Below are 13,291 nucleotides of genomic sequence, written 5' to 3'. Positions count from 1 at the left end.
AGATCCCATTGAATGGCAACACAGCCTCCTGGTGTATCAACCACTCCTCTCAGTTTTGTATCATCAGCAAACTTGCTGAGGCTACATTCCAACCCTTCATCTAGGTCATTGATGAAGATGTTGAACAAAACCGGACCCAGTACTGATCCCTGGGGAACACCACTAGCTACAGGCCTCCATCTGGACTCTGTGCCGCTGACTACAACCCTTTGAGCTCTGTTGCTTAGACATTTCTCGGTCCAAAGATAAAAACCCTCAGGTACAGAAAGCCAAATCCCTTGGTAGAGGCACTGCATCCCATGGGCAAAGCCCCATGGGCTCTGCCTTGGCCATTTGCTAGCAGCATAAATCATTTCAACATCATCGGACAGACCACACCTGTTTGGAAAGGGATAAATGGGCACTCATAAAATAAGACAGAGGATATGAGAAGCCTGGATGCACTCCTTGCCTGTGCCACAGACCACAGAGGAGGAGAAGCAGCTGAGACCAGGAAAGGAAACTTTTTAAAAAGATTGTATTTTAACAAGCAAAATGCTTAGAGGTGCTCACACAGTATGTTCACTACAGTGGTAAGCTGTAACTGGGATGGCACACTCTTCCCCTCCAAGTCCGGCTAGTGTCATCACCCCAACAGCATGGTGTCCCCACCCCAACCCTCCTCCCCATTATGAGAAACAGGGGCATACTCACTTCCCAATGTCATTGGGGAGGCTCTGCAGGGACACATCATTCAAGGCCAAATGGCCCAGGCTCCGAAGCTGTGTAAAGCCCTCTGGAAGCCTGTGAAAGCATGACAGAACAAAACACCATTAATTCTGTGCATGAAACAAGCCCTAAATTCCTCATTTAAATCCCTCAAAAGCCAGTCTTATCCCAATTGTTATCAACATGTGGAAAGGAGAAGTGCAGGGAACAACTCTGATCCTGGCTCCAGATCCAGGATATGCCCCATTTCCAAGGCAACAATACCGCCTTGCACCAAAGTCACTACATGTCCAAGCGTGCAAACTTGGCTCTGCAGTACTCAAGCACAAATCCCAGACTAAATTATGCCATGTGATCATTTAAACTTGGAAGCAGGGAGGGCTACCAAGTAATCCAAATGCCCATCTAAGGATAGGTCTGCAGATGACACTGCAGCATTTCCCAGGACCATGCAATATCATCATAACAGCTCCAAGGTGCAATAGAACAGGGAAAGATCAGGGAAAAGGAGAAATCCTTTGCTGTTCACAGACAGTTCCTGGAGATTCCCTGCCCCACTGCTCATGACACACATCTTACAACTCTGGGCCACAAAAAGACTCTGACAAATAACTTCTAATGTAGAAGTGCTAGTCATTCCTGTGGTACAGGGATTCTCAGTGACTGAAAAGCTTGTCCCATTCTGGCAGTGTCTGGCACCACAAGAGGGAAGCAGAGAGTTAAATCATATTTAAAGGGTGACTTAGGCAGCACTTGCCTAAGTGGCAAAGGGCAGCCAGGCATATGGAGTTAGACTGGCATCTACAGGGACCCTGGAAGACAATGCATCAAGACATCAGTGCCTGAAAGCATGGTTCACCAAGGCAAAGGAGCCACATTTAAATTCCCAAAACATTATGGATTAAGAGCTGTAGAGACAGAAGACTGAAGAGACAAGGCAGATGGCACCATTCTTGGACATAGCTCTGGGCACTGAGATATCAGGGAAACCGACCAAACACAGTTCAAAGGACAGCTATCCTAAGTTATAAATAAGAAGACAGAGCAAAAAGGACTGACAGAGAGCAAAAAGGACTGACAGAGAGCAAAGGATAGCATGCAGGCCTTTCTCTACGTATCTGTAGTACATGTCCACATCCATTCTGGTTTGTGCACTAGGGTGAAAGGGTGAGGAGGGAATAACAAACTTATTCCAAGAGGACAAAAGTCCTCACCATTCACACCAGTGGCAACAGTATGACTAAAGGCTCATCAATCCAAGCCACAGGCCCTGCAGAAGAGGGAGCACACACCAGCGCTTCACCTGAGTGTTCCACCTGTCAGGAGAGCAAACATCTGCAGGTCCTGGCAAAGGGAGGGTTATCCTAGGCTTTGACTTCAAGGGAACATAATTACAAGATGAAGACCAGAGAAAGCTAGGGAGAATGAGGAACTTCGCCTCTCATTCTCAGCTCTACAGAAGGGTTGCATATGCCTTCCTACCTGGAGAGAGGATTCCCACTGAAGTCCGCGATTTCCAAGGATTTGCAGAATTTGATGCTTTCAGGAATTTCTGGAATGTCTGGAAAAAACATGAAAGAAAAAAAGAAGCTTGAAAAGAGCCTATCATGTGGAAAATGGGACACACCAGGTACTGGTGACAGCCTAAGACACAGTAAGACAAGCATATTTTCATAGCTCAGGACCCACAAAAGATCACTCTGCAGGACTGTGAAAGGGTACTGCCTCTTCCAGAACATGAGTGCACAGGGTAGTACTACTATACTGAGAAGCAGGGCTGTGGGGCACCCGCTCCCCATTTAGCTTTGACCTTACCGTTACGGGAGATGTCCAGTTCCACCAGTTGCATGAAGTTGGCAACCTCAGGGGGAAGTCTCTGGATTTCATTGTCACTCAGACCCAGCTTGCGCAGGTTCAGAAGCCTAAAGAAAGGCTATGACAGGAGAGAGCAAAACTGGGTCAGCAGCAGTTCTGCGGGAAACCTGTCTTCTCACCTCAGGGCAAACCTAGGCATCCATCCCGGGAGACAACTGCCTTCTCTCATAACCTCTGTCCTGGTGAGGTTCTCAAAGCACCGTAGCTGCACAGATAAGAACCCTGATTAAGGTCTACAAGAGACGTGGGTGAAGGAAGAAAGGCACCATGAATGAGTTTAGCTTGAGGATTCATTTAACATCTCTATTACCCCACTGCTCTTCTCCCTCTCTTGTAGGGCACAAAATGGATGTTCCTTCTTAGGAACAGGTCGCCTTAGGCATTCAAATACTAGCATCATGAGGAAGTCACTATAAAGCAGCTTGCCAGCAGACACTACGGTGTTTATGAGTCTGGTCCAGAGAAGCCAACAAAGGAGAAACACAAGGGGACTTCCAGGCCAAAGCCCTGTCACTGCTGTCATATACATCTCCTGCACAGTACATTTTGTCAGGACATCAGTGACAGGTCCCTACACCAACAAGGAAAGTGTTTGTGCCGCCTGTACCGGAAAAAAAAAGGAGCAGGGAAACTATGTGTAGGGCCCAAGTAACAAAGAATTAGAGAAGGAAAGAAAATTTCTTCCTAGAAACACCACAGTCACACAAATGTTGACAGGAAGGGACTTCTAGAGGTCTCTTAGTCTAACAACATCCAACTTTTTCACACCTACCCTTGCTCTCAGAAGTCAATTACATTAACTATAAATGGTAAATAACAAGATTCATCAATCATACTCTTTATAGATATCAACAGCCTCTCTGTAAGTTTACCAAACACAACATACTATAATTATCAACTGAACAAATCTTGCAGCTGCTTCTAACTATTGTCAGACATAGGGTACTGGACAGGATGGAAACCAAGGCTGTGGCATTTGCTGCATTTCCTGGATCATTTCAGAGTGCCTGGGAATAACAAACAAACAATATTGGGCCACTGTAAAAAATGAGACAGTTTTAAGAAGTTTACCCATAACCCACAAAGAGATAAAAGGCAGAGACTGCTGCACACACATGTAGTAACACTGTGTCTCTGATTACGTGTTTGGGTTCTACCACAGTACTAGAAAAGCACTCTAAGCCACCTCTAAATGAGTTTTAGATGGCCAAACCTTAAGAAGCTAATAACTCAACACGTGATGCAAAAGGAAGTAGTGACGAAGTTAGGAAGAAATTCAGGTCTACAAAGTAACATGCAGAAGCCACTTCTAATCCATGTAATCTTCCTGTCTGTCCTACGCCAGAGGCAGAGAGGGAGTTACAGTAAGCAACAGAAGATGTAGTTGCAGGATTACTTACAGATCAGAGAGTATGTCCAGAGAGTCAGGGCTGCTTACACAGACCACACTGAGAAGGACCAAACAAGAATTTGAGGTCTGAACCTTCTTTCTCAGTTGCCTTTGCAGTAATCCATCTGCATAAAAGGTTGCTGAAACAGACCTCCCCAGGAATAGCTGTGGAGGTATTGGGATTTGTGCAGGTTCGGGGTGGTGGAACACCCACAACTGTCACTCATAACATTGCAAAGAGGAATAATACAGAGAGCTGCTTGCCCCACTAGAAGGGATGATGATGAGGTCTAATAATAAAACTTGAGAAGTTTCTCTGCTGTAGATCAAAACCTCTGCAGCTTCCCATAGACATGTCTCAGTCAGGAAGCACTGCTGGGTGCAAGTGCATGTTTGAGGGAATGCAAAACATGGCACGGCCTTTGCCACGCTGTCATATTTCCACATCAGTCACCATCCTGAAAAGAGGAAGTGCTTTGGGATGAACAGCAGTGATATGAAACTCATACTCCTGATGTCCTAAAGTAGTACAGGAGACCATAATAAGTAAAAAAAGAAAAAAAAAAAAGTCCTCTTGACACCAGACAGCATAATTTCTTTTTAATTGAGTTTATCTAATGCAAATCAGTTTAATAAGAAAGGAAGTAGGTGAAAGTCTAAATGACAACAAAGGTTCAAGCCAGAGCAGGAGGTTGAGAGACTTGATTTGCTATTGTTTCCTAGATCCTTCTCCTAATTTTAGAATGCAAGGAAATTCCAGGCAAGACCTTGTGTTGACCTGCTAGAGTCTACAAGCTGGAAAATAACAAAGGGAACAGAACATCTTATAGTCCAAAATTTTAGCACTTCTGCCTACACATTTCAGGCAGTCCCAAAATGTGAAGACTTTAAAAAAAAAAAATTTAGAATAAACTAGAATAAAATCATGCTATATGTTGCACTGCAATATATATGGGAAGCATTTATTAATGCAATAGAGATTTAAAAGCTAACTATCTGCAGGGCAAACTGGTAGCTATGAACATTGACTTCAGTTTCACCTACAGTTGTTTCACTTTCTTAGCTAGGCCATCAAAATCAAAACAACATAACACTTTGACACAGCAGTCACATCCAAGCAGTTTATTGCAGTTTAACAGAACAAATTGCAAAAGAGGCCTTTTACTAGCATAACCACCTTACTGAAAATCATCAGAACCTACACGCACATCGACACAACTGTGAAGGCAAGTGCAGATCAAGCCTCAGAATTAGGCTGTCGCGACAATCTCACAATTCTTTGCATCCAATTAGCTTTGCTTCAGGAAGACATCTACTAAATATAATGTTCCAAAACACCTTGCTTTGTATGCTTCTTTTTTATATCAGTTAAACAGCAGTTTTTCTCCCCCAGCTTTTTCTTAAAAAAAAAAAAAAAAAAAGGGATAACCAAAAAACTCCAAAACCTCACAGTGCTGACAGACTATTATCAGATCTCAGCACAAATTCCCATTCAGCAAACAGCAAGAGTAGTACATCCCATGTATTTAAGAAGTACAATTTCTTAAGATTAAATTAATCTGGACTTGAATAAAATATTTTGATGTGACAACAATTCAAACTAGTCAGAAGTCATCGGTGGAGGTCACAAAAAACAAACGCAGAATTACAGTGTTCCCATGCAAGAATCAAGATTTTATATTTGAAAAAAAAAAAAAAAAAAAAAGAGAAAGTTAAGCAGAATCCAAGTAAGCCACCATGTCTACTGTGACTAGCAAAACCTTGTTAATTGTTAGGTACCAGCCACTTACTCCTCACCATTAACCCCTTGCCAACAGGATTGTGTCAATGAAATACTGCCAGCTGAAGCACAGACACAGCAACAAGTCTGTATTTTCCCTTGAGAGACTGCTTTGCTCATGAACGTCTTTACTATAGTAGCACAAACAGTTTTGCCAGCAGACCATACCGATGTTTCCATAACCGGTCTGGTAGACTTAACCGCCATTGCATCACAGAAATGCAAAGGTAGACCAGCACTGCTGAAGCAAATAAACAGACACTGGTTGTTCAGCTGCTGGTCAGACATGGGATCGTATTCAGGAATAAGCACTTAAAAGCACAGACAGATGTGCTTCCCACTTATGCTAGCAAAGCTTTCAGAAATCTGGAAAGCAGCCAAAGTTTGCTCTTACCTCTACTAGGACTATAGTTAGTATGATGTAAAATATGGCAACATATGTAATCAAGAACTGGTAAGACTGCAAACACTGTATCTAACACGATGCACACAACTTCCAGTTCAGTGTTTTGTGAATCGGGTGCTTCAACTCCTTAAATCCAACAGCCAAATTTACAAAGCAAGACTGCATAAGAGATTCATTTACAACACTGGAAATGGAGAACAAATTAATTTTAAAATTGTTACTGGAACCAAGAAGGAAAACTTAGGCAAACGTCTCTTTGGACACTGCCAATTATCCCTTTTTCTAATCAATGTTAACCCTGTTTCATACAGCTGGCAAAAAAAAAGTCACAAATTCAGCACTATACTGAATGTCTCAAGACAAAACATACACAACTTCAAGACTTTCTGAATATATATAAAAAAAAAAATCACCAAATCTGCATAACCTAGATCTTTCAGTGTCCAAACTAGACTGATATAAGATCAAAAATAGAAGTTTGAAGAAAAAAAAAAATAAACAGCAATCTTTCACTGTTTCCTGGCATACCAGAAGCCTAAAGACCACACAGAGCGAAGACATATTAGTACAAAAGGACTCCAGTGCACAGGAATTCAGCCAGCTCAGAGCATGATGGAAGTTATCACAAATAAAACAAAAAAAAGGCTCAAGACAAAGATTGGGGGTATACTAATATATTAACAGCATAGCTGGGTAACTGGGGGGGGAAAGGCTTTGTATATTAGAATATATTACAAAGATATTCTATTGCTGAAGTATGTGAATGGTTACAGGATGGCTAAGATGGAAAACAACTACAAAATTGTCTTGCAATAAATTCTTACAATATGCAGAGCAATTACATTACAACAAATTGATAATACATAGGCCATTGCTCTCATTAATATACTGATTGCCTGAAAATTAGTAAAAGGTATAAAGAACCTGTAAAGCGTTATAAGCCCAAAGATAAGTACTCCACAAAATCATAACCTTGCAAAAAAGAAATAAAAATGTGAAATACAGGCTCTGCAGCACATTTTCAGATGCAACATCCTCATTCAGCAGCCCCTCTAAAGACAAATATATGAGGCAGGCAAACATGAGAAGTCATTCAAGAGTTACCTATAATTTCTGAAACAAAATTCAACTACTTCAATACCTTTAAAAAAAAAAAAAAGGCAACTAAGATCCATGGATTTTTCAGTCAAAGGGGGCAATGATGTCATATCCTTCTAATCCTTTGTATATCACAGAGCTTTATCACAGAATCATGAAATAATTCAGGTTGGAAGGAACCTCAGGAGATCCCTTGTCCAACCTCTTACTCAAAGCAGGGTCAGCTATGAAGTCAGACCAGGTTGCTCAGGCCTTTGTACAGTCAAGTCTTTCAAAACCTCCAACAATGGAGGATCCAAAAATCCTCTGAGCCCCTGGGTCCACCAGTTAATTATGCTGACAGTGAAAAAAACTTTCTTGTACCCAGACAGAACCACCTACTTCAGGGACGCCCCATGTCTCTCGTCCTCCCCCATGCACCGCCGGGCTCCATCTCCTTGATAACCTTCCTGTACATACTGGAAGGCTGCTATAAAGTCCCATTGAAGCAGTGTCTTCTCCAGGCTGAAAAAATCCTGCTCCTGCAGCCTGTCCTGTCAGGGCAAGCACTTCAGTCCCCATTCACCCTACAGATCTTCTCCTGAACTCACGCCAGTTCAGCAATGACGTTCTTGTATTGCGGGCTCCTCAACAGATGCAGTACCAAGGTGTGATCTATGGAGTGCTGAGTGGGGGGGAATAATGAATCCCCCCCATCTCTGGGTGTGCTTCTTACTGGTATGTCCAGTATGCTGTTGGCCCTTCATGATGCCAACGCACCCTGCTAGACCCTAAAAGGCGCTGAACTCTAAATACACGGACCAAGGATGAAAGCTGAGCACCTTTAGCACAAAGTCCAACAGGAAGAGTGGAGAAGAGGTGGCCATGTACAATACACAAAGAATGTTGCCAATGATAGTACATGCAATATGAAGTCAAACTCACAGGGTCATTTGCATAACCAAATAAAAAGCCTCAAATGCCCCTTTTTGCTGTTGCCAGGTAAATATTAAAGTGTGCAACCAACATAAACAATGGAAGAGAACCATCAAAACTTTAGGAGACCCTGACTGTTGACAAACCTTTCACAATTAAGCCACACCAGTCACTTGCAAGCTATGCTTATGCAAGTTACACAGCTACCTGCTATAAACAGGTTGGGTTTCCGAGAAACTGCAGGTAAGCTAATGGACCACCCTGAGCTATTTATTCTACTCTTGTGAGAGTACACGACACTTGCTTGTTTGCTAGGTCCAGCTAACCACAATTAAATCGGAAAGACTTTACTTCTGTCTTAACAACGACTGATGCCTCAGCAACTTTGGAAGACTCACTTCAATACTGAAATGTGATGATATACGCAGAAGTAAGAAAGGATGAAACCCCTGTGCAATTATTAATGAACCTCTTGATTCAGACCACTACCTTTGGAGTAATTTTATGAAAGAAAAATATCAGAATAATAGAGCAGACAGTCAAAACTATCATCATTGCAAAGGGAAAGAAATGACAGCTTCAAATTAAAATACTACAATCAGCCTAGCAGAGAGCCATCCTGCCCATATAGCATTCATCTTCAATGGTTAGGTCAGTCCTACTCAAGGAACATTTCCAAACAGCAAACTGTGGTTTCATTTGAGGTTATCCACAGAAACAATAACAGGCTCAGCCAGTTTATGAAAACAAGAAACACTGGTAGCAGCAAATACAGGCTCCATTTGGCAGATTTACCTTTGGCTTCTGCTGAGGAACTGAAATACCCGTGTATTGAGAAAGTCCTGAGCCTCACATACTGATGCCAAGGCCCACTGATGTAGGACACGCTTCTTACTGATAATGCAGGGATGCCTGGCACCCCACTTTGCAGAGCTTCTCACCCAGTGAGATGCAAAAGCACAAAAGCCCCTGATCCCACGGAGTTCAGTATACATGAAGCATTTTGTCTGCACTTAATTTATAAGCCAGGCTAGCCCACAGCTCCAGCTTTGGTCATTGGTGAACTCTTACATGGGAAAGCAGAGTGAACCCAGGAAGGAGGAAATACCCACCTGATTTAGAAATGAGCTTCTGGCTTCATATCCTCAACATGTCATGACCGCTCCCCAGCAATACAGATGGGTGGCACTAGAAGAGGTGCTGGCCAAAATTAAGAGGGAGATGCCTAACTCCTGAGTAGAGACAGAAGTCTGATAGCCCCTCATATCCCCTTCTCATTCATTACATGAGGAACTCTGTCCAACTCCAAGACTGGCTGTGTCAGCTGCCTCCTGTTCTGCAAGAGAGAAAGGACCCAGCCACACACAGCCTCGGTCAGCATGAGGCAGGCATATCACTGCCTATGGACACTAGCACAGAGCTTCCAGCTAAATTAAGAAAGCAGGGTAAGTTTCTAGAAAGCCAATGTCTGCAAAACTGCAAAGGAGTATGTAGCAGGACAGTGAGTAAGGGATGTAGATTTCCAAATACGGCAGTTCACTCAAAACAGCAATTTGTATCATGGAGGCAGGTCCAGCAGAACCACAGAATGGTTGAGGTCGAAAGGGACCTCTCAAGATCAGCTAGTCCAACCTTTGCTCAAAGCAGGGTTAGCTATAGCAGGTTACTGAGGGCTGCGTGCACTCAGGTGTTGAGTTATCTCCAAGGATGGACATTCTGCAACTTCACTGGGCAACACATTCCAGTGTTCAACCACCACTCGAGTAGAAAAAAAAAACAAAACCAAAAAAAAAACACCAAACCCAAAAAAGTATCTTTTAAATAGAATTTCCTCTATTTTACTCTGTGCCCATTACGTCTTGTTCTGCCATTGGACACTACTGAGAAGAGTCTGGCTCCATCTCCTTTGCTCCCTGATATCATATACACATTGGTAAAATCCCCCTAAGCCTTCTGTTCTCCAGACTGAACAGTCCCAACCCTCTCAGCCTCTCCCCATATCACAGATGCCCCAGTCTCTTAATCATTTTTGTGGCCCTTCGCTGGACACACTCCTGTATGTCCCTGTCTTCCCTGCACTGGGGAGCCCAGCATGGACAGTCCTCCAGATGTGGTTTCACCAGAGCAGAACAGAGGGGAAGGATCACCTCCCTTGATCTGCTGGCAATGCTCTTCCTATCTGCTGGTCAACTTGTGGCCCACCAGAACCTCCAGGTGCAAGGCTGCTTTTCAGGTGGTCAGTATCCTGTTTGTACTGCTGCATGAGGTTATTCCTCCCCAGGTGCAGAAATTCGCATTTCCCATTGTTGAATTCCATGAGACTCCCGTTGGCGCATTTTTCCAGCCTGTCAAGGTCCCTCTGAACAGCAGCATAACAATCCAGTACATGCAAAGTCACACACAGCATGTATATAGACACGCAAAGTCACAAAGGGCCCTTGTAAGCCCAGTCTCTTGTCTGTAGGAGGCCGTAGAAAACGTCTGAGGGAGGTTCCATCATCCTCTCTGCAATGAGCATGCCTCCAACTAAGTTGCGTTTCTTCAGCTTGCTGACGTGACGTACTTTCTCCAAACCTCAATCCTGCCTCTTTGACTGTCAATGTTCATACCTGTGAAGCTCCCAGCATTAGTACTAAGGCTGCAGCAAAGCTCCAGGACATGAAAAAAAAGGTTAATGGAGCTATTAGGTTAGCCTAGAGAACCACAGTATTCAGATAGTGATGCTGAGAATTTGGACACCACCCCCAAGGGCTTCCTTTCTGCTGCAGAGTAATGCTTAGCAGAACCTTGCCTCCTCCCCCTGCTCATTTATTCAGTCGATCAAGAGGTGGAAAATGAAAAAGGAGAAAGGACAATGGATAAAAGGATTGGAACAAACCCTCTGAGCTACCACTCAGCTATGCCGTTTCCCAGAAACAACAAAATCCTGAGGGCAGGCCTGGAAAGCCAACCATTTCCCAAATGGGATTAATGGCCAAAGAGCCAGCCCGGATCAACAGGGCAGACAGTGCCAGGTAACCTCAGCCACCCCCTCACTGCCATAGCTGGATGTTTGGAAGAGGCATGTTGGAGCAGGAGGGAAGGGTTGTTCAGCCTGGAGAAGAGAAGGCTCCAGGGAGACCTTATTGCAGCCTTCCAGTACTTAAAGAGGGCCTATAAGAAAGCTGGGGACAGACTTTTTAGCAGGGCCTGCTGGCAATAGGACAAGGGGTAGCAGTTCTAAACTAAAAGAGGGCAGACTTAGACTCTATCTCAGGAAGAAATTTTTCACAATGAGGGTGGTGAAACACTGGAGCAGGTTGCCCAGCGAGGTGGTAGATGCCCCATCCCTGGAAACACCCCAGGTCAGGTTGGATGGGGCTCTGAGCAAGCTGCTCTAGTTGAAGATGTCCCTGGTCACTACAGGGGGGTTCGACTAGATGGCCTTGGAAGGTCCCTTCCAACCCAAACTATTCTATGACTCTCTGAAAGGCCTTCAGTCCCAGAACAACTCAAGCAGTCTGACAATGCACGGCAGGGTCAGGCATGCAGATCTACCAGGCCCACCGAGTTTCCTATGCAGACAGCCGGTGCCCACGATGCTGGCATCCAGCCTGCAGCAATCACGGCCACAGAATCCCTGCGCCTATCCATGATTCACACAATGGCAACACAAGCCCGTATGTCCTACAGCTCCCACGCCACCAGCAGAAAGATGCATCTTAGCAGCCAAGCAAGCAGAGAAAGGCTGCTTGAAGCCTGGGACTGCTTCTGCATAGACTGCTCCCCACTTCCAGGTCAGCCCCAGGCCCAGGTTAGTTTCATGACTCTTCTGAGAAATCTTTGTTTTCTTGAGGCTATAGCAAAAGGGTTTCTGGCCCACCCAAGGCTGAACTCCAGCTCTCTCCTCACCTGCTACTACTTAGGCAAGGAGTTCCCCTCCGCACTCCCCACACTAACACACAACACTGAGATACTTGTGAAGCAGTCCCATGTGTCTGGGCAGAGGCATTTGTCCCGTTCCATACCGCAAATATTAGTCCCGCCAAAGGTACCATGCCTAATCCCAGGGGAAGGGGACTAGGACACAGGTGTCTGTTCCTCAGTATCACCTTGCTGCTCTCCTCTGATGGCCAGCCCCCATGCTCCTGCCTGCACCTGGAGGACAGTCATCTTCACACTGGCCAAGAAGGAGGAAGGAGGGAAAAGAGGCACCCAGGCTCCTCTACCAGTTTCTCCAGAAAAGAAGCTATGCTGTTCTACAGCAGAGACAGCTCTCAGAGTCTGCCTTGGCACCAGGACCCCTGCTGCAAAGAGCAGACAGCAGCGGGGAGGCTGTCAAGTGCCTCAGGGATATTTCTCCCCTCAACCAAGCATATTTTATTAAGAGGCTTCAATGAAACGCCTCATAAAGATGAGGCATTTCTCAAGGTGAGACAGCTGCAGCACTGCTGAAGGGGAGCAGGACGTGTGCCAGAGGAAGAGAAGTCAAGACACCCAACTTACACAGCCACAGAGCCACAATGACCTTACACATAGACCAACATCTTTGAAATAAGGTGGTGACAATTTATACATCTGGAGACCAGGAACTGGGTCTACACTGTAAACACAGTCTTCACACTGGAATTGCACAAAACCTCCTTGCTTCTGCAGCCAAAACTGTCAAGGTGTTCCCAAGCTCTGCTAGCCAAACAGAAGGTCTCAGAGCCTCCTTTTCCTCAAAAACAACCTGTGACAAGTCAGGCTGCCTCTGAGACAAAGGCCCAGAGCCAGAGGTGTTTGGACCAGGTGATTTTGCTGCAGGGACTGAGCACACCAACAGTGCCTGCTGCATTACTTCTCCTCCACCACACAGGCTACGGGGATCCAAGGCAGAGGTTTTGCTAACCTTTCCAATCGTGGAAGTGCCAATGAAAAGGACAGGTCCTCCCCACATCTCATTACTCTTAAGAGAATTTCAAGTCCAACTGTCAAACCCTGCTGGTACAGTCCCACCGCCTTCAGCAGGACAGCACATGCTTAATTAAAGGCAGGATCAGACTGTGTAGCAGGAAAATAATTACAATTCTCCCGGTGATTTACGAGTAAGGAGAGGACCTGGTTTCCTATGCCACCATGGGCTGGGCTCACAGCAGCA

At 44.8% G+C, this 13,291-nt stretch overlaps 1 protein-coding gene across 1 annotated transcript in view; it reads right to left on the bottom strand.

Annotated features, from left to right (window-relative positions):
* The window catches only part of SCRIB (scribble planar cell polarity protein), a gene marked incomplete at both ends in the record, with an annotated part of 119,655 nt that overhangs the window by 95,972 nt on the left and 10,392 nt on the right, over positions 1-13,291 (bottom strand). Inside the window, 3 exons of the mRNA XM_081996305.1 lie at positions 694-783; positions 2,191-2,269; positions 2,524-2,641. Coding sequence (XP_081852431.1) covers positions 694-783; positions 2,191-2,269; positions 2,524-2,641 — 287 coding nt within the window. The remainder of the gene's footprint in view (positions 1-693; positions 784-2,190; positions 2,270-2,523; positions 2,642-13,291) is intronic.

Source organism: Phaethon aethereus (assembly GCF_964289735.1).
Source record: "Phaethon aethereus genome assembly, chromosome: 2".
Taxonomy (NCBI): domain Eukaryota; kingdom Metazoa; phylum Chordata; class Aves; order Phaethontiformes; family Phaethontidae; genus Phaethon; species Phaethon aethereus.
The sequence above is the reverse complement of the archived record's forward strand: the minus strand, read 5'-3'. Positions and strand labels throughout refer to the sequence as shown.